Source organism: Haemaphysalis longicornis, unplaced genomic scaffold, assembly GCF_048455015.1.
Source record: "Haemaphysalis longicornis isolate Haplotype H1 unplaced genomic scaffold, Haemaphysalis longicornis Haplotype H1 scaffold_1, whole genome shotgun sequence".
Taxonomy (NCBI): Eukaryota; Metazoa; Arthropoda; class Arachnida; order Ixodida; family Ixodidae; genus Haemaphysalis; species Haemaphysalis longicornis.
Window position 1 is genome coordinate 349,595,094 of NW_027526203.1, and position 21,024 is coordinate 349,616,117.

The 21,024-nt window shown below is 46.1% G+C and overlaps 1 protein-coding gene across 2 annotated transcripts in view; it reads right to left on the bottom strand.

Annotated features, from left to right (window-relative positions):
- Positions 1 to 590: 590 nt before the first annotated feature.
- Positions 591 to 21,024, bottom strand: part of LOC144154176 (protein fantom-like) — a gene marked incomplete in the record, with an annotated part of 72,997 nt that continues 52,563 nt past the window's right edge. For both annotated transcript variants that reach the window (XM_077685827.1, XM_077685828.1), the window contains 9 exon segments: positions 591 to 1,420; positions 1,523 to 1,565; positions 3,475 to 3,565; positions 4,127 to 4,211; positions 10,919 to 11,111; positions 11,632 to 11,789; positions 12,725 to 12,827; positions 13,617 to 13,766; positions 15,312 to 15,404. In XM_077685827.1, coding sequence (XP_077541953.1) covers positions 1,281 to 1,420; positions 1,523 to 1,565; positions 3,475 to 3,565; positions 4,127 to 4,211; positions 10,919 to 11,111; positions 11,632 to 11,789; positions 12,725 to 12,827; positions 13,617 to 13,766; positions 15,312 to 15,404 — 1,056 coding nt within the window.

Sequence of the window (21,024 nt, forward strand, 5' to 3'; positions counted from 1 at the left end):
CAAGGAACCCCCCCCCTCTCGCCATTTTTCATTCCGTTCACGCTACACTCACGTGCAATAAATTCAAAAGGAAGCAACCTTGCTTGCTTTTGAATTTATTGAACGTGAATCTCTTAACAGGAAAAATGCGCACGTGGGTAATATAAGGCCGAGATTCAAGTGCAATAGTTTAACCACGCCGCCCATTTTCGGAGTCTGGCTGGCTACAAGCTGCTGGCGGGATTTATTGCGCAGCTCGCGCCTTTGTGTTATCCACTGAGATGTGCTTACTGACACTCGGGCATGAGTAATGGAGGTTCCTTAGATAGATCACACCTCGGGTTCGCGATCTAAGTTACTTGGCGAGTGCGGAACGAGGGAAAATTTATCAGTGGCTCGCGGAACCCCGAGGAGGGGCCTGTGGAACCCACTTTGAGAAACCATGCTCTAGGAAATGAGCTTGGACCAAAGTACCTTCTGCGGGTGCAAAAATGCATAAAGTGCCAGGGCATTAATTGTCTGACTTGCCTTGTAACATACACTCACCATATTTCAGAGTCACAAACGTAGAAGCAAAAAGGACTAAAACGAAAGAATGACACACACAATGGTTATACACAACTAATTGTGATCTTTAATAACACGCCCTTAACATGTGTGTGTGTACATCTATACATTCATGCAAAAGCACACACACATCTTAGAAGAGGTACAAATGCCCTTGCAAGTACACAGCAACTGCTTTTCACTGCAACGGGTGGGTGCTGATGGATGAGTGCTTGGTCATCTAGTGATAACACTACGACTTCATGAGTTGTCTGTCTGCAAGCCTTCCACTGCTTCACTCCCCTCAAAGTGAGAATTTTATGGAGGTGAAGGAAAAAGGGCACACACGCATTTTTTGGGGGGGAAGAGGGCAGGCTGGTCCTGTGGTAGCCAAACAAGAACCAAATTTTTGTCGTTTAAGAATTTCACAAACGAAGACACAACAGCTAAGCTGCACATCTTAGGCTTTCACGTTGGCCCTTGAGTGCAACTACAGGTCTTTTAGCCCTTCGACCCACAATCCTCCTCTTGCGACCCCCTACAGACACTCAAGTGAACGCTGGACAAGCTTATTCAGTTAGCCATGTTGCTGCGTGGAAGAAGATAGTTGCTTGCCTCATTAACAAAGCTGTATGCTTCCGCTCAACTGTTCGCAGAAAGCTCCGGCTTTAATTGCAGCAAGAACCCTCCAAATGACAATGGTATGATTTCTGCAGTATTACTGTTGGCATGCAGCTTGCTCTCACAAGTTTTCATCAAACTTTGACGGCAGGTTTTGACTTCAAAGGCACACCAGCGGCACGCTTCTGTTCAGCAAGAATATGCTTCAGTGCCGCAAGTATTTCAATGGAAATATTCAATTTCCCTATAACCTTGTTGCTTTTTGTGTCCATCACTGAAAGAAAGAAAGACAAAAATGCTACTGGTCAGCTCTCTCCAAAGCCTGTTTTGCGGCGGAATGTCCAAGCTGGAGCTAATGAAAACAGAATGTACTCACCATCCACATCTTCTTCTATGATGTCCTTGCCATATTTTAAAATCTGTCACACAAAGACATTTCATTGCAAATGAAGAAATAAACCTAAGTCAGATGTGGCAGTAGTCAATTTAGACACTGAGACTTTCATTCTTTTTTTTTTTTCATAGTCACCACAAAATTATGTCTATCTAGCAGCGATCCAACAAAGCATGTATGCTTCCAACCCGCTCCACTGTTTTTGTTTTGGTACATTGCTACCCATAGCCATTGCTAGTTAAAACTATGCCCTAGATATAGCAACTCAAAAGTTAAAGGAGCACTGACACCAATTTTCGGCGTTAATATTATTGCACAGTTCGCTTCCTTCACTCAACAGAATACCCTGGCTGAAATATGAGCGACCTGCGACGCGAAGAACATAGTTCAATTGGATCTCATTTATTGCGCCGATGGAGCAGCGCGCGGAGCGGCACTCAGCAAATGGACATCAGCGTGATATCACCCCGTGAAGCCAAAAGAAGTGACGCGACAGCGCTCGCCAAAAACTCGTGACGTCACTTCACGCGCGCGGCCCCACGAGCGGCGAGCGGGCGCAGCACCCTCTCAAGTGGGCACCGGTGACGTCAGCACAAAGTGGTGAGGTCAGGCCAGGATTCTGTCATATGCGTTGTTCGGGATTAAAGCGCAGGAATTTGAAACAAACAATTTTCAGGCCGTTCAATGTAATTAACTATCACGCGCTGAAGTATTTGAAGTGCTGTTTCAGGTTCGCCAGACCATTAAGCATTGATAAAAGCAATAAAAGTCTAACATAAAATTTTCGTGTCAGTGCTCCTTTAACCTTACAGGTGCTTTCGCACCACCTCTTAGCAGCTTCCACTATTATTGTTCATGTACTGCTTCAGCATTAACTTGTCTAACAGCACTCAACATTGTTGTTTATGTGTACAAGTGCATTTCAATCACATGACCTCGATCTAATTTCGTGCTGAAACATCCATGTTGACCTGCTACAATTACACTTTGTCCATTTTTAAAACTTTTTGCTTGCTAGTATTCACAGCAAGTTGAAAAAAACATATTCGTTACGTAGCTCGCCCATCTTGTTTGCCGCATCTGTACACATCGGTGTGGACTCAAAGAATAGGAAACCTGCCAATTTCTGCAAGCCCCCCTTGTCAATCACCTCACATACACTACTCCGAATATCTCTCTCTGCCTATCTGCCTAGCGGAGCACTCAAAGCTGGACGTCCTCATCCGATTGTTGATTGATTGTAGGGTGTTTAACGCGCCGACGCAACGCAGGCAATGAGGTGCACTGTAGTGGAGCGCTCCGGATTAATTTTGACCACCTAGGGATCTTTAACGTGCACCGAAATCTCATACACTCGGGCATTTTTGCTTTTCGCCTCCACCAGAAAAGCGGCCGCAAAAGCTGGGAATTGAAACCGCGACCTCATGCTCAGCAGCGCAACGCCTTAGCCACCGAGCCACCGTGGCGGGTACGTCCTCATCCGAAAAACCTACGAAGCTGCCCTTGTTGGCCTCCCAGTATATACATCTACTGAATGCTTTCTCTGCCTGGGTCTCTCCAATAACCTCTCAGCTCTTGGGGGCACAACGCATGACCCAACTGCGGCGCCTCACTCCAACTGGCTACATAGTATTCCGCACCGTAGGATACCTCTCCCTTCCAAAGAATAACCTCCCCTGACACCTGCCGCCATCCCTTCACTGCAACATCAGGGTCTCTCCAATGCCTAAGCACGTGCATCTCACATACAACCAAGGATTCCGCACAGCCCGGCTTCGCCATATCAATGCGCTCTATAGAACTACTTCTCACTCTCACTACATGGAAGTGGTTACCCCGGACTCTGCTCTCCCCACTATGGTGGTGATCACTAAACCCTCACGAAACGATCACCAAAGGTAGTCTTAAACAAGTAAAACGTAAATCTGACTTGCCTGCTTCAAATCAACAGAGGCAGTGCCAACGTCCTGGCACTCAGCATCCTTGTCCTTGTCCAAAGGCTCGCTGACCACCGTAAACTTGATGCTGAAAAAGATCCATTCAACTGTACAGCACACAGAGAACGGCACGCGTGCACTAGACTAGCTTCAAAAAGGCCACGAAGTCCAGGCATGCAGCACATCAACAATGGCTGAAAGCAGCTTTTCGAGTGGAGCACACAAGTTTTTCTTGCATTACATGCGAGACCATCACACTAACATCATCAGTGTGATGACCGCCAAGCAGTAAAGCCAAATCAGAACTTCTGGAAAGATGCGCTTGTAACTGGAGCAGCTGGGGACGACCTGGGGTCAGAATCTAAAGAGGATACTTTTTTTCATTTTGATTCATTCGCTCCCAAAGGGTGGCAGCGTTGCGGGTGGAGCCAAGGCTTGCATTATAATGGCCTTGCTGCGCGCAGATATAAGTGCCTAACAAAGTTAATGCGAGTGAATGGAATAAAACTTTCCACATTTTGAACAGATCGCTACTCAGTCCTTCTGCACATGTTGATATGGGCCATACCTTAGGGAACAATACCCGAGGATGTCCCTGATGCGCAGCTTTCCACTGCTCGTGTCTAACAAGAATGAGAATTGCACTCACATGGCACTGTTGGGGTTCCGAGATGAGAGCATTGATGCCAGGGCTTCCCTCCTTTCTTCATGGCAGCTGGTGTCGAGATGAATAACTGCAAGCCACCATCAAAGATGCAAGTTTCAAACTTTTTCCATAATTACTCAAACTAACTTGAGCAGCATATGATTGCAGTCCTACTGCTGATGACATAGTACGACAGCTTAGCAGTATATGAAATGTCAAAATCACAGAGTAGAACAAACAGGAGCAGCGACTTCACCACTGGGCAATGTGTTTGCTCTGCCCCCTTATGCGCCACAGGCGACATGCGTTTAATGTGTGCTCAGCATTCAGTTTCACAATCTGCCTACACAATTTCTCTCCCCACTACACACCCTTGCCTTGTGCTTTCACCCTCTCCTGCTACTCCGGGCCACCTTAGCAGTTGCAACGCGCCACCTGGTGAATTAAATTAAGAATCGGGAAACCAAGGGCCTGCTTCGAGGGCGAGTGTACACAAATCACACTTTCAATTATGCGCTCACGTCACCTATTGACACAATCAATGCACCTTTTGCCTTTGTTGCCCCAATGATACTTGTGCACAAATCACGAATGATGATTCGAGGTTTCTAGACTGTACTGGAAAATGTGGGTTGAATCGCCTTAGCACCCTAGGTATCACGTGGTAGGTATTCAAGCTAAATATTCCACATGCTGCGCTTTGTTTTGAGTGGCTGTTTATTTCTTAGCTAGTGTGCCTTTTGCTAGTTCAAAAAGGCCGTCACCTTGTCAGTACATGTGACAGATTGCAAGTTTTAGCCCTGTTTGATAGGCTAGTAATGAGGTAGTATTGTTCACGCCTTTAAGTAAGCGCAATCGTAGAATTAGGTGCATTGTGCAACTCACAAATGCAGGTAAACACAAGTACTTTAGATTTCTATGAACAATTTCGGACATGAGTGGGCTTTCAAGGAATATAACTAGTGTCATTATTCCCTGTATTCTACTCATACACAACTATGTAAAGCGTGTGTAGTGCATGTCTATGGGTCTGAAGTGAGGAAACTAGAGAAACCTTGCACTGTCAATAAATTAAAATTTGTGTACTGGTTGACAAGCCAAAGCAGTATTGCCAGCAATAAACATAAAACAGGCGCTAGTTCGAGATGCCTGTGCAAACCTCTGTGATGGAATCCGTAGCAGGTAATATACGCCTTGAGCTTCGCGATCGCTGCGCCGCCTGCCGCCGCTTCTCCACGGCGTTGACGGGATTTGCGCTGCGTGGCTGATAGGGGCTCGTGCAGTGTTTTGGTTCTGTTTTGCTTCTTTTGGCCTTTCCGCGCCCTAAAAAAACTTGTTATGGTGACGTCTATAAGCAAACAGTACGTTTAGGTCACTTAAAAACCAGCTGCGTCTTCGCAGAGTACGAGATCGCCTGCAAGAGCTACCCAGGCACGCGGTTCTGCGCGCTTTGTCGCCGCTCCTCCGGCCGTCGGCGACGGTTGCAGCATATCACCGCTGTCACCTCTAAATACGCCAAGCACAAATGAATTCTACTGCCGCCTAATTTAGACCTGATACTGGCACAGTGACAGGGTGCAGGACAACGAATGCGGCCTCTTTTCGAATATATACGTCGCAGTAAAATATGTTTCGGGGATGTGATTACCTTATCCCAGATTACCTATCCCGAGTAATGTGATTACGTATGCCTTTTATAAGAATATTGTGAGCACAGGAGTCATCGTTCTCTCGTAACTGTTACTCGACTGGCCAATCCCACCTAGCAACTCATCATCAGTGTGGCGCACACGAGCACCACACCATCTTCTTCATCTTTCATCCTCGCGCCTTCTTGACCATCGCTTTTCGCAACGGCCTCTCGGCGAGGTTGCGTCGTCATTAAACGCGTCCTTCGAGTCTCCCGTGTCCGGCCGTGTCCGTGTCCGTGGCCGTGTCCGTGTCACTGAAAAATTTGTCCGGCCGCCTCGGTCGTTGGATTCTCCGCTTACAGGAATATGATTTTACAGTGACCTATAAGTCAGGGAAGAAACACATGGATGCGGACGCTCTTTCCCGCTGCCCGTTGTCACCTCAGTCAGATGATGAGCATCCTGGTGTTAACTCCCTAATTTTGCCGATTGCACCTGCACATTACGATGCCTACAACTTGCCTGATAACCTGATCTCTCTGCAGCGGGCCGACACGTACTGCCGAGACCTAATCAATCACCTCGGCGGCTTGGCGCAGCCTTCTAACAGTCGCTCGCGTCGCCAGCTGGACAAATTTCGACTTTTGAATGGCGCTCTGTACCACTACAATTACCATCCTACCGGCGACAGATGGGTTCCTGTGATTCCCCGATCGCTTCGCAAAGAGATTCTAGAAGTGTTCCACGATGCCGCCACCGCTGGCCATCTGGCGTTTCGCAAAACGTACGACCGCGTCAAGAGCCGGTTCTTCTGGCCTGGCCTCGCCACCAGTGTCGCCAAGTATGTTGCATCTTGCGCTGCTTGCCAGCTCCGAAAACATAAAACCACGGTACCTGAGGGACAGTTACAACCCATGCCTTGTCCGTCCGCTCCTTTCCACGTGGTGGGAATTGACTTGTACGGGCCCTTGCCATTGACGACAGCAGGTAACCGCTGGATCGTCACTGCGGTAGACCATTTAACCAGATACGCCGAAACTGCCCCGCTTCGTACCGGCTGCGCTTCAGAGGTGGCTCATTTCTTTCTAAAAGACATATTCTTGCGACACGGCCCTCCCCGCATTCTTCTCAGTGACCGCGGGAAAACCTTCCTCTCAACACTGCTGAATGAAGTTCTTCGCGCTGCTGGTACCGTCCACAAAACCACATCGAGCTACCATCCCCAAACAAATGGGCTTACTGAGCGATTTCACCGCACCCTCTCCGATATGCTTTCGTTTTATATAAGCCCTGACCACACGAATTGGGACACCGTTTTACCCTTCGTCACGTATGCGTACAACACCGCAACACAACGAACTACTGGCTTTTCGCCCTTCTTTCTCGTTTACGGCCACCCTCCATCTTCCGTCCTCGATGCTGCTTTCTTTTCTGCACCTGCCTCTCCGCAAGCGGATGTCCCAGGAGAGTTTGTCTCTCGCCTTGAACACTGCCGCCGTCTCGCACAGTTGAACACCCAGGCCTGTCAAGAAGACCGCAAGTCTCGTCATGATGCCACGCATCGGACTGTTTCCTTTCAACCAGGTGATGAAGTGTTACTTGCCACTCCAATGCGTGCAGTGGGATTATGCGAAAAGTTCCTTCCACATTTCATCGGTCCTTACACCGTTCTGGAGCAGACTTCTCCAGTTAACTATCGAGTGGCTCCTACTTGCCCCACGTCCGACCGTCGGCGCCGCGGAACTGAAATAGTCCATGTCTCGCGCATCAAGCCATTTCATCGGCGCCCCTCGTCTCTTTAGCGCCCGGAGGGGCCGCTTCCGCCTGGGGGGAAATATTGTGAGCACAGGAGTCATCGTTCTCTCGTAACTGTTACTCGACTGGCCAATCCCACCTAGCAACTCATCATCAGTGTGGCGCACACGAGCACCACACCATCTTCTTCATCTTTCATCCTCGCGCCTTCTTGACCATCGCTTTTCGCAATGGCCTCTCGGCGAGGTTGCGTCGTCATTAAACGCGTCCTTCGAGTCTCCCGTGTCCGAGTCTTGCAATATGTATAAACCACGCGAAAATGTTCAGTATATTCCAAGCCTGTGCGTCATTAAATATTTGCCCACACACGCCTTATAGCAAGAACCAAGGCAAGCTAATGAAACCACGGAAAAATAAATGCTGTGCAAGTGCGGAAGAAACATACTAGCTCTAACGAAAAAAAAAAAAAAAAAAAAAAAAAAAAAAAAAACAGTGCAGCGTCTGACCTGCTGAAGACGTTCGTCGAAACTTAAGCCAGGTAGGGTTCATCAGACCAACTATACGCGAATTGCTCTGCTATTTCGCGAGACATCGGGGGGAGGGGGACGCTGTGTACAAATGTGGAGCGGAATCAAGCAATGAACGTTTTAGTAATCACACACACAAATCTTGCGTTCACTTTCCTTTTGTTTTTCGACTTCGACGAACAGTTGATCGTAGGGCGGATGCATTTTTGGAAGTATACAGGGTAGGCAGTTCAACAAGCGATGAAAGGTGTCGTTGGAAGAGTGTGGCATGTGATAAGGCCCTTTGATTTCAGTTTCTGCTTTGTTCTGCAGGCTCCCTGAGCCATATGACGATATTTCGAATAAGCATTTAGTCGCAGACGCGGATTATATTCTAAGCCCGTCTCCGCGCTGCTCGCAGAGGATATATGTAGCAGATGAATGTTTGCGGGCGCTCACTACACGGCAAGACGACTCTGTCGTGAGCTGATCCCCGAGTATATACTAATTATGCATTGTCCATCATACTTTTGTTGAATATTCCCGAAATTAACACAGACTGGCTTGTAAATGGTGGTGATCAATATCTGAGGTCTAATATTGGCAAACGTAACTGGTGTGCTGTCAGGTATGAGTGCTCCACTGATTATGTAAGCGCACAAAACTGATTTACATCGTAGTGTATAGCCGTAGCATGAACATATGAGGAACCGGTGGTTAGGAAGACAGTGTTAGTAAATTTCAGGGCAGTGTAACTACAATTGGCTCCATCATACGCCGGTTCCGCGACGCTGGCCTGTGACACACTCCTGGCGCTTATACAGACCGAATATACCACACTAAGATCGCGTCAGAAACATTTACACTCTCGTAAACACACCCCATTTGCGAACAGAGTGACTGCTCTACGTAAACGTGGATTTCAAACGCCCGCAAACGGTAAACCTTGGTCGTGAACGTGCCGCAAATGCAGCGGCGACAGTGGGGCTGCTTTCGAAATGGGCCGCTAGGGGGATTTCAGGCCGCGCTCGAGGCGTATAGACGCACACTGCCTTAGCCACGCATGGGAGCTGTCCACAGTCAAAAGAAGCACAGCGCATACCGTCTATGGAACGAGCAGCAAAACTGCTCGCCGACAAGGCACCAGTGGCGTGCTCTATGAGCTGGGTTGCTGTTCCTGTATACTGTACTCCATGGTCAAAATATTGCCGAAGCCAAACATATAGGCACCTGTGGCAAGCAAATAGCGTCAGCAAATGCAACACATATGCTGCATTTACATTTCAGTACTGTTTTGTAAAAAAATAGCAAAGAACAAGTTAAAGATATGTAAGCTAATTTCAGGAAAAAATTAAAAAGGGAAGATATGATCAACTTTTGCCATGTTGGCATTTCATTTTAGAGGAAAAGAGTTTTGATTCTAGTGCATATCTCTTTTATGAGATAGAAACTTCGAATGCATCCCTCCTGCACAGCTAGTAAACTGGTCACCATGGAGGAAAGAAAGCTTAGGTGTCTGTCTGCCAACCATTGGCCACCGGCTGAGCCACGCAGTGACGTATTTCCTCATTGGGCCGGCCTTCGGTGCTGTTGCTAGGACGCGGTTGTCATCGGCCTACAATGGTCGCGGAAAAATTGCGTCACTTCTTCCACACTTTCCCAATACTCCGGTGGCTAGTGGGGCCTCTCCTAAGCTTTCTTTTATCCATGCTGGTCGCCCAGTTGCCATGGTGGCTTCAGCATGTGCTACTGCAGCTTATAATTCCCGTGCATCAACACCTGATTTCTAGCATAAGGGCTCTAGTGGTAAATCACAAGACAGTACAATCATCAGGTGTCATTCCAGAAAAACAATTGGCTTCCTCAATTATCAGTCCCAGACCATCCGTGGACTGCTTCAGACATGATCTGGCACTTGATTTTCCTACGTATTCCTACGGGTATTTCCGGTGCAATATAAAGGCAGTCAACTTGCTGCAGATTGACTATCCGGGACTGGTAAATTGAAGAAGCTCACTACGCCCCGCTGTTTACTGGAACATCGTTTACAACTCTGAGTTGCTTTCTTATTCCTTGTAGGCTTGTTTTTGCATCACAAGTAAAATTTGCTCCTTCTGAAACCTGAATAATTTTCTCCGAGACAGCCACCCGGTGTACACCTTGGGATCACGCTACTTCCAGCTCGACATGGCGCACTGAAGTCACATTTTTTTGCTCTGTTCTTAGTAGCGCAGGTTATTTATAATCACACAGACAAACATGGAGCCTATCAAACAGCTGCGTGGGCTCTAGGGAGAGGATGCTGTTCTGCAATAATTCTGCAAAATTCTGAGAAGTTTCAATAAAAACTTTTGGCATAGGCTGTATAGCTAACTTCTGGTTCAACTTCAAGAGCTCTTTCTCTCAAGTGAGTGGCAGGCACCAGTGCCTCTGACGGGTGCTGGCAAGTCCTGTGCAGACTGCTCTTTCCTGGTGATACTTACTGAACACTTCTTTACTGCTGCACTGTGTTTGCATCTCTTGGCTCTAATTGCTTTGACAGGCAGGCTGGCAACACTTCACGCCTCAGCTTCCCCAGAATCAGAGTTCTCCGTGGCTAGCGTGCACCTGTCTGCTCGCGCTGTCATGTCCACCTGTCACGCTGCACGCACTCAGTAATTTTCGTTCTGTCGCTGGCAATCTGCTGAAGTTGCAAGTGGTAACACACTCGGCTCCTATCCTGCAGAAGCAGATTTAATTTGCATGCCAACTCGAATGTGTTTGTTATTTACTCTTCATAGCGTAAGCCATTTTCTGTAGCAGATGACAACAATAACAGCACTGTTTCTTCGCACAATAGGGCAGTCAAGGCTTCAGCCTTAAAACACTGTGAGTGATGCAGCAACACACCACCCATAACTTACCCTTTCTAAAGTTGAAGGCAATTCGTTGAGGAGGTTTTGGCTTTGGCAAGGCAACAGGAGTTTCCAGATCTTCTGGCGCACAGTCAAGGAAGTGGAACTCAACAAAAATCATTTCAACTGACTTGTTCTTCAGGACTGAAGCTCCAGGCAAGAAACCCAGGTTAATTATAGAGAAAACTGCCGTGTCTGAAATCTGGATAATAAACAAAACAAACACATATCAAAATACAGGGGGGGGGGGGAAAGACAGGCTGCACATTAGCCAGGTGTGGGAACAGCTCCAAGAACAATTTCGGGTCAACTTTTAGTTTGAAGCAAAACAACTTGTGGCCTAAAGAAAGATGACTGCTTTTATGCTTCCGGTTTGATGAAGCAACCTAAATGTTGTACGCCTCAAAAGATTACTGTTTGAATGTCTTCTTTCTTTGCATGTGGCTGGTGACATGTTATGTACCCAGAATATTCTGGTTGGGCGTCACCAGGTTTAATTTAAGCAGTGCAATGCAGGGTTAGCGATGACAACTTTGCCATCAGCTTGCATAGGCACGGATCTCCAGCAAGTGTGCAAGCCCCGCAGTTTTTATTAACATAACTAAAACTTGCATACAGCCTTAACAAGAATTAGCTTCCACAAAACCATGCAAGCGAGAGCATAAAAAACAATACAGAAGTATGACCGGCCAGTCCATTATCCTAAATGTAGGAGCTCCAACCTTAAATGTGGCACTTCTCTTCAGCGACGGTGCCTTGACGACGACTTGTCCATTGCTGAACTCGTCAATGCTTTGACTGTCTTCAGCGAAGCTGCCCTTGTTCACCCCAGTTGCATCTTTACTGTCCTCTTGTGTGTGGTCCTTGCCACGTTTTGAACCTGATGGCAAATACATTTCTCGATTTAGCATCAGCACCCACTGGGCTTATCACGCCAATTAGCATTCATTTTGCCAGCTCACTCAATGCCAGCTAGAGGGGCAGGAAAACTAATTAGTCGTTGTCTCCCTTGTCCGGACAGTGTAATAATTCCACGCTTTACATACGAACACTTCTGTGACCCAATTTTGCTCAAAAAGTCTGTCACCTTACAATCATCACCTCAATGATTTTCAGTACCAAACATTACCAACATGTAGTTTATGTTACGTTTTTCTAATCAACTGGCTTTGAGAGGTCTACAAGTTGTGAGACTGATATTTTTGTTCTACAAACAAGGAAACACTGAAAGAACAAGGTGCCAGTGCTAAGTTTATGATGTGGGTACAGTGCAAAATAGAATTAATTTCTTTTGCTATGCTCATTTCTTCATTAAGATTTTTTTCGCTATGCTCAGCAAAGAATACATTCACAAACAGAGAAGTCAAATTTGGAGTACAGCATTTCTCAGCTACATCTGTATTTTCAATTCATGCTGGTTTGCTATACTGAGGTTCCACTGCCTAACTTTTTGTGGCCAGTTTGTTCTTTTCCTAGAAATTTTGCTATCTTAGCAAATGTTGCATCTCGACATCACTGGCTTACAGAACAAACTTCTTTCAAACAACGCTCAGAAATAAATTCTGTAAAATTTCGGAGGATTAGCAGCAGACACTAATCGTTGCACCATTTCATTGCTAAACATTGAATACAGTTGGGATCAATAAGTGCTGCAGAGGGGAAGGCTTGGAAATGCTGCTTAAAGAATCACTTTTAGCCACCTTTCACTTTTTAGCCACCAAAAGTGAGTAGGCAGTTCTCGTAGTCTTTGAGCCATCGTCACTATAACTTCTGAATAGGTACCGCTACAGAAAATGTTCATAGCCCAAGACTAACCTGGGGCTCCATTGGCAGCTCCAGATGACGAAAGGCTGGACACCGACGTCAGAGAACTGCTTTCTAGAGGCTCTCCTTTGCTTCTGCCTTCTTTCTGCAGGGTCTGTTACCACATGTATCAAATGAGAACGAGAGCACTTGCTAGGCTCTTGTGGGCTTAGGCGATGCTCTGATAGCATCGCAACAGGTGTGAAGGAAAGGTGAAGCATAAGGTATTTCTACTAGTATCAAGGGCACAGTGGTTAGTTTTCCAAAACTTTCTTGCACATTTATGTTAGATTTGAGACTGAAACAAAACCAACCCTCTTTTGCATCCAAAATTTTTTTTTGGACATGAGCAACAATTTGTGAAATGATTTTTGGCAGCAGGATCAGTCTAAAATTTTTTGCCTTTTCAAAGTAACTGTTTTTAGTTACCTATAGGCACAGGTTACCTATAGGCACAGTTACCTATAGGCACAGTTATCTATAGGCACAAGCACAGCTAAAGCTATCCTCAGGTTATGAAAGAGCATGCAATGCCTTACGCAAATTTCTTTTTGACCTTCAGTTCATGACGCTAAAAAAAAACTTCGTGATGGTATTTATGTAAACAAAAGCACATTAGCAATGCACTTCTTTATGCCTTCCATCTAAAAGCACTTTAATGAAAAAAAAATTTACTGCAGCGAGATACTATGCAATATCCCTCCAGCAAGTCTATCTGCTCGAAGCTATGGGGTCAGTAGATGGCAGTAGATGAACTGGCTTTTCACCATAGCTGCCCCATTCATAATAAGCACTAAACAACTGGCCCCTTCCCGCACTCACCAATACTGCCACTGTGTAGATAGCCATGCCACATTACACATATAATCAGCTACTAGCAATTGTACATTTCAGGAACACATACTGTGCCCTTGTGCTCATTCTTTGCGTGTCCTTCTGGTCTCCGAGAAAGCTGCTGATTGTCGGAACGTCCCGTTGTTGCCAAGTGAGAATCCAAAGCTCGGCGCCGTTGTGAGTGCATTTTTTTGGGCTTGTGATTTCCCAGCTGGTCTCTCTATAAAGCACAAAGAGTAAGCATTGCAAATAATAAATGCAGCCAAAAGCATGTTTAGTACAAGCAGTACAAACTAAAACATAATGCCAGCACTCCCTAGTGGACTATTTGTGGATACAAAATTAGCAAATAGTAATTCCTTCTGACCACATGCACCAAAACAGTAGGCTGCTATGCAAGTGAACTAGATTTAAAGTTCAGTCAAGTAAATTTTGACTTCTAACGTGCTATTTTTGTCGTGAAAAGCCCTGCCCGCATTTTTGTACTTGTGAATGCCCCGACTTGAATATCGCAGCTAACGTAAGGAAATGGTGCAGAGATGCATTATAGGGAAAATACTGCTTGCATTCTTCTTTGGTGACCCTGCCAGCTTTCGTGCTGTTAGAATGCTACGTGTTACTTCGTGGCACTGTGACAGTTGCCCGCGAAACAATTCGCCATAAAACGCGCAAGAATAAATGGCTTTAAAGCTCTTGCACGCAAAAATAACCAGTTCCTACGAGCCCAAAAACTTGTACTTATGTAGAAGTGCCGTCAGAAGTAATTGGAACATGGGAGCTGTGGCCGAATCGCGTAGGAGCGTCGTGTAGCTGCACCAGCGGTAAAAGAAAGGAGCAGAACACGCATGCGCGCTTCCTGACGGTGATAGCCCATCTATACCTCTCAAAGCACTTCTTATGACCTGCCTTCGAGCCGTGTTCGAAGCACACTGGTCTTAGCAATGGCGCTGATAGCAGATGCACAAAAAAAAAAAAAAAAAAAAGCACTTCAGATCCCTGTGATAGCGCTGCTTCTCCAGCACCTTGCGTGCACTGGAAGGGTGAGAGAGACGCTGTCAGATATGCCTCTGCTATCAGCACCATCGGTGAAACCAGTATGCTGCGAAGAATTCTCTTCACCACGTTAAAAGAAGTGGGTTGAGGGGTATATATGGGTTATCACCATTGGCAGTCGCGCATGCGTGTTCTGCTCCTTTGTTTTACACCAGTGCAGCTACACGGTGCTCCTAATGCGGTTTGGCCACAGCTGCCATGTTCCAGTTACTCCCGACGGCACCTGTTATATATGCCCGTGTACATTCCTTAATGCAGCAGAGGTGGTAAAACATAACAGGTTGCTCCATGAAAAGTGGCATCTAATTGGTCACAAGCTAAGCCCCAAATGCGACTGCTTACTGCCCCAATGGGTATGCACAAAGCAGGCTAATTTATAGCAATGAAACAAAATTGTTGCTCGTATTGGTTAATCAGGCCTCTGAACCACACTAACCAGGAGCAAACATGGACAGAAGTGTAGTGAATAATGGTTGGAATAAAATTATGTAATCAAAAGCAATAAAACAGCAGCATGATGTGACCACAATTTCTGGTTGCCCCAATCTTTGTTAAAACCAGTCTAGATGGCAGGAAGAGGGCCGAGACAGCTGCTGGTTATATGTATTACCACATCAGGCCGAGCACAACGAATAGCTCCAACTTCCACAACACGTGGAGTGGAATTGTGCCAGAGATATGCGCAGCCATTGCAAGTTGAGCCAGCTCTTACCGATCGTGTCCTAGGCACAGGCTTCTTTGGAGGGTGGTACTCGTCTACCCAGGCAAGTTCCAATTCCACCGATCCTGTGGCCTCTCCCTGGGGCTTTAGAAAACAGAGGCATATTGGTACAGGGGATTCCCATTACAACAAAAGCATTTTAGGGTTACACCTTTAGAACAAAACAAAAGACAATTTTTTTAGGGACCAAATAGTAGGGACAGCATGAGGGCAAACACAAATAGTGCTGGTGTTTGTTCTCTGTGTTCCCCTTGTTAAATTGCATTAATTTCAGTACTATCTCTGAAGCAGTTATAAAACTAGGGGAGTGCAAATATTCGAAACTTCGAATATTCAATAAGAAATATTTCATATTCAATTCAATTTGAACGCAAGTTCTATTATTCAAAATATTTGAACTCCCCAAATTAAAAAGTATTGAGAATGTGTCTAAACTAGGGGTGTGCGAATATCAATTTTTTTAATTTCGAAGCGAATTCGAATAATAAAAATAAAGTTCGAATCGAATCGAATATTTTTCGAATACGAATACTTATTGTTTTCTGTAAAATTAAAGTTTTCACCATCTAGAGACACAAAAACTGCAACTTTATTGCACAACAAATCATACAAACTAAAATTAGAAATTACACAATACCATTGCACTCAACAGGTTATGGTCTGCACTCACTTAAATGTTAACATGGAGAAAGGTTAACTGCTCGACATGTTCGGGGAGCAGTGACAACCTCCTGCTCGTCACGACTCCACCAGATACCGAAAGCAGCCGCTCACTTGAGACACTAGTGGCTGGCATGCCCGAGCCTGTGCACATTGCCGCGCGCTGATACAGTAAAATCTCGATGATACTAATCTCGCGGGACCGCGAAAAATATTCGTATCATCCGAAATTCGTATGAACCAACAGAGACCAAAAAATTGTGTGCTGAAAAAAGTTTTCGCATATTTCTTCTCTTACTTTCGCATGAAGAAATTCGTAAATTTTTCTGCTTTTTTTTTTTTAACCCCCATGTCGCAAAGCAGTCCTTTCTGGAGCACGTAAAGCTTCGCGCTCGTCTCCTCACTCGCTCTGCCCAAGCTTGCTACACGCCGCAACAGTCAAGCGTGAACCGAATGGTGCGTTTTTGCACGCGATTCGCCAGGCCTCCCAAGCTCGGACGTTCCCTGTCTTCCCTATAGGCGGCGTAAAAATCGACGCCCTACGTGACCAACCTACGCGCTGTTTTCGACCATCAAGCCCACCAGACGGCGCAAGTAAAAGGTTACCTTTGGTATAGAATACAAAACATTCATTTCGTGACTCAAACAGCCAATACAGTTCGCTTACAATGTGTTGTTTAAAAATATTATTAACAAGTTCCGTATCAAACATCCGTTGAGCAAAAATGTACGCAACTTTTTACGAACAGCCGACTGGTGCACCACCTCGTTTCTGAATTCGCAACCACAAAGCCGCCAATTCAAATTGAAACCGCTGCAACGGCCCACCGCTTCTATGTGCGCGGAGCACAGTTTTCGTGACTGTTATTGCTGTTATGTGCGTTTGCGTCCATCAGTTGTTGAGAGGACTGGCAAAACACGGGAATTTAGTGCTTGTGGAGTGACAAATGCGGGAAATTCCGCATCGGAAGACAGCTGTCGAGGCCAGAATATTTGATTCTTCCAACAGAAGGTGAGTGTTATGCACTCCGCTAGAAAGACGGTGCAAACGAAACCGTTGTCGCCGTCAATACCTCATTTGTGCCCTTCGTTCGAAATCTTAGCGCAAGTGAACGAGTTGTTATGGCAAAAAAAAAAAAAAATGTCACGAAAGCGACGTACAATTGCAGCGATCGAAATGAAATGATGTAGTGGCCTCTGTAAACTTGCGGATGTCAATAAACGATTTGTTCTCACTTGCTGCTCACTGTGGTCTGTGCCAGTCGAGGCCATCTGGTCACCTGGCGTAACATCACTTCACTAGCGCGGCGCAAGTAAACACGCGGCCAGCGTGCCAGCCAGGAACCAGCAGGAGCAGCCACGGCCGGACTAGACGCTCCTTTCGCGCGCGGGAGGAGGAGAGTCGAGTCCGGCCGTGGAGCAGCGAGCCGGCGGCCGCCGTGCGAGGGCAGCCATGTTATTAAGGAGCTCAAGCGGCCTGTGCAAAAAGCATCCGCCATGTTTACAAAGCCGTGTTTACAGCGCCATCAAGCGGGCGAACTCGGTAGTTCACGACGCCGCCACTACGCTTTTTCTGGCACTACAGGCAAAGCTAGACCTTTGCTTCTCTAAAATCCTCCCTGTTCTGTGGATTCGCTCACCTCGGCTCTGCGAGCGCTGTACTTTCACGCCCGCATCGACGATTTCGCGCCCGCGGTAGCGCCTACCTCGGTCAGAAAATGACGCACGACGCGCGCGGCAGAATGGAGGAGCCTGACTACTTGCGATGAGATCGAGACAGCCGGCTTGGCTCCGCCGGAGATGGTTAGGCTTAGCACCTCGGCAAATATTTTACGGGCGCTTTCTAGCGGCGCGGATGATGTTTTATAGTACCGTTTTCGCATGCATTATCAGCTCCTTTACCGCACAAGCAACTTCGTGTCTCCCTTGAGCCGAATTTTAAAGAGTGGTTAGAAACGGTCGCTCGAGCGCCCGCGCCACTTCGCGGCTGGAGCCGACGCCATGGTGACGCCGCCGGCCGCGCCGCGCGCAGCGTGGGGGTAGTTTCCCGGCGGTGTCAGCGCGCGTTGGGCGTGCGCAGAGCGTTTTCGCGAGCAGAAAACAACAGCCTGGCCGTTTCTGGAGAAAAAGTGACAAACAGGGAAGCGAGAGCCGTCGCTTGCTCGTTCGGCAGTCGGGTGCCTCGCCGGTTCGTTCGTATCTTCCGCCGGGCCGCCCAGGTCCGTTCGTAACAGCCGAAATTTTTCTCTTTGCAAACAATGCAATTTCGCCGGGACTTTTCGGAAATTCGTATCATCCCGAAATTCGCACCCCCGCAATCATATCATCGAGAGTCCACTGTAACTACGAATAAACACCAATACAGTCTGCGAAAGCACGTACCGTTCGCGTGTATATGCTTCGCGACTTTGCTGCTGAGACACGCTCTGAATTTATTTTTTTTTTAGTTTTGGGTGGTTCGAATATTTCGAACCATAAAAGTGTCGTTCGAATCGAATCGAATATCGAAAAATTCGAATCGAATATTCGAAGTTTCGAATATTCGCACACCCCTAGTCTAAACCGCAAAACTGCAAAGCATATACACCGCGAATGGTTGGTACTTGAGCAAGGTTGTATCGGTGTTCATTCGTAGTTGTCGGCACGCAGCAACGTGTATGGGGCTGAGCGTGCCGTCGCAATGCTATACAGAAATTCTTCTCAAGAAAACCACGGTAAACAACAGGCGGCCAATGCTAAATGATGCCGACATTGTCAAATGAAAAAGGAATACATACAAGGAAGACAAAGGAATAGGAATACAAGGAATACAAGGAAGAAAGAGAACTCTCCTAGAAACAAGCACTGTATGGTTCTACATTAATAAACCTGTGATGGACACCGCGCCTATTGTGATGCTGTAAATTTTGACCATAATAACCAGCCAGAACGAGCGGGAGGTGCAAACGTGAGCAGCAAGTAGCAAGTTTCCATTTGTAGAGATGATGTTTAGATTGATAAGGGGCAAACGTAGTGCACTTCACCTGCAGCCGTCACGTGTGGTGTTGGCCCTATAGACAAAGTTAATCGCCTCATCAGTCATGCTATTCATCAGATAAGACCCAGGCCACTTACAGCAACTTGCCTAAGCTCGGCGAGACCCACGTGAGTAGTGGTCTAAGCACGGTAATCAGAGCTACCTGCCGATACCCGCCACGAGTGTCTAAAGTGAGCGGCTGTTTTCAGTGTATGGTGAGGGTGTGATGGTGGATAGCTGCTCGAAATATTTGCTCTCCAAACATTTCGAGCAGCTATCCTTTCTCCATGATAACATTTAAATGAGTACAGTCCTTAAACCATCAGTTTGTAAGGCTGCCTTGCGTTATGCGTTGTGCAACAAAGTTGCAGTTTTTGTATCTCAAAATGGTGAGACGGTTAACTTTACAAAACAGCTATTTCTTTTACGAAATATTAAAAAACATTCGATTTGATTCTAATTTTGTTTTTACTCTTTGAATTTGGTTCGAAATGAAAGAAATTATATTCGTAGACGTCTATATAAAACATGAATATACTCACAAAGCTCTTAACGTGAGTGAATTTGCATTGACCATGACTACTGGACATTTCTAATGAAAACAAAGTGAAGGACACAAGTGAAAATAATGAACAACTGCTGCTGCGACAGCCTTTGGGTCCTCCATTTAGATGAACCTTAATCTAAATCCTTGAGTGGATTTTAAAAAGGTAGAGTAACACAACCAACACACCATTTTATCCAGCAGTTTTTTTTAACCTCCACGTACTTACATCTGGCTCAGTAGACTTTTTTCAGGTACTGGACAGCCCCCCCAAACTCTGGATTATGTAAATGAAAACATCTGGAATTCATTTTTTTTTTCCTCTTAGTGGGCCGCTCATTTAGACAGCAGCACTGCATAAAATTTCATCACTCAGACAGAAAAAAGAAATTGGTAAAAAGTACATGCGGTACTACGCATGTTGGCACTTGCAAGGTGGAGTAGTTTTTTTTCCATTGTGCAAGTTCACCAAAACCTGACCCTATTTTTGCGAACAAAGGTAATCTAGCTTTATAAAAAAAAGAAAAAGAAAACCCCTCACTGCACCACCGAACTGGCTGCAATGTGAGAACCTGTATGAAATGCCCCATACTATTAATGAACAATTTTCTGAGGTGCAGGTATTGAGCCTTCTGTAAATACCTAGAAACAAGAAAAACCTTTTTTTATGAATGACTCTGCACGCTCCACCAGAAGTAGAGGAACAGGATATTGTGGTATAGGCAGAATCCGAGCTAGATGGTACGCAATTAACTTTCCGCAACGGCTGCCCCAATCGCACCACGCAACTAGAAGAAACATGCTCCCTGGCTCTGCAATTTTGGTTCTGCCGCGACCGAGTTGTTCGAGCCGCATCTGCCATCGTCATTTCGTGCCAACGCGAGGGCTAACACCAGGCGACAATGCAGGCCACTCGTCTCTAACTGTGCGTCGGTGCATTTTTGCTCTCCAGTGTACAGTGGCATCGGAACTATTTTTTTCCCTGAAGGAGTGAAAAATATGCTACTATACAAATAACCATCACCATTATTGTTATTTAAATATCATAATGATCATTTACTGTTTTTGAGTGCTCCTGCAGGGGCTGTACAGTGGTGCTCCAATGACTAGTATACATACGTAATAACAAGCAACCCACCAACATAAACCCAAACCAAACCCAATGAAAAATTCATTCAACATCACAGGTGCTGGAGCACCGTAAAAAAATCGAAGTCCCTTTTTTAAGAGAACCATGCTCAAAATGCGAAGCTTTCTCCAATGCTACCCGAATTAAAGTGAAACTCCAAAATCAAGACTGCTTCGACCGTGTCGGAATGGCACAATGGGATAGACGTCGGCTTCATAACGCGAAGGACCGAGGTTCGATTTTGAACACAGAAAGCGCTTTTTTTCTTTTTTTCCTTTTGAGGTGCTTGATATGCCTTCACTTATCACCATCTTTGTTATGTGAAACTTATTGAGTAAAGCTGGCTCTCCTGCAG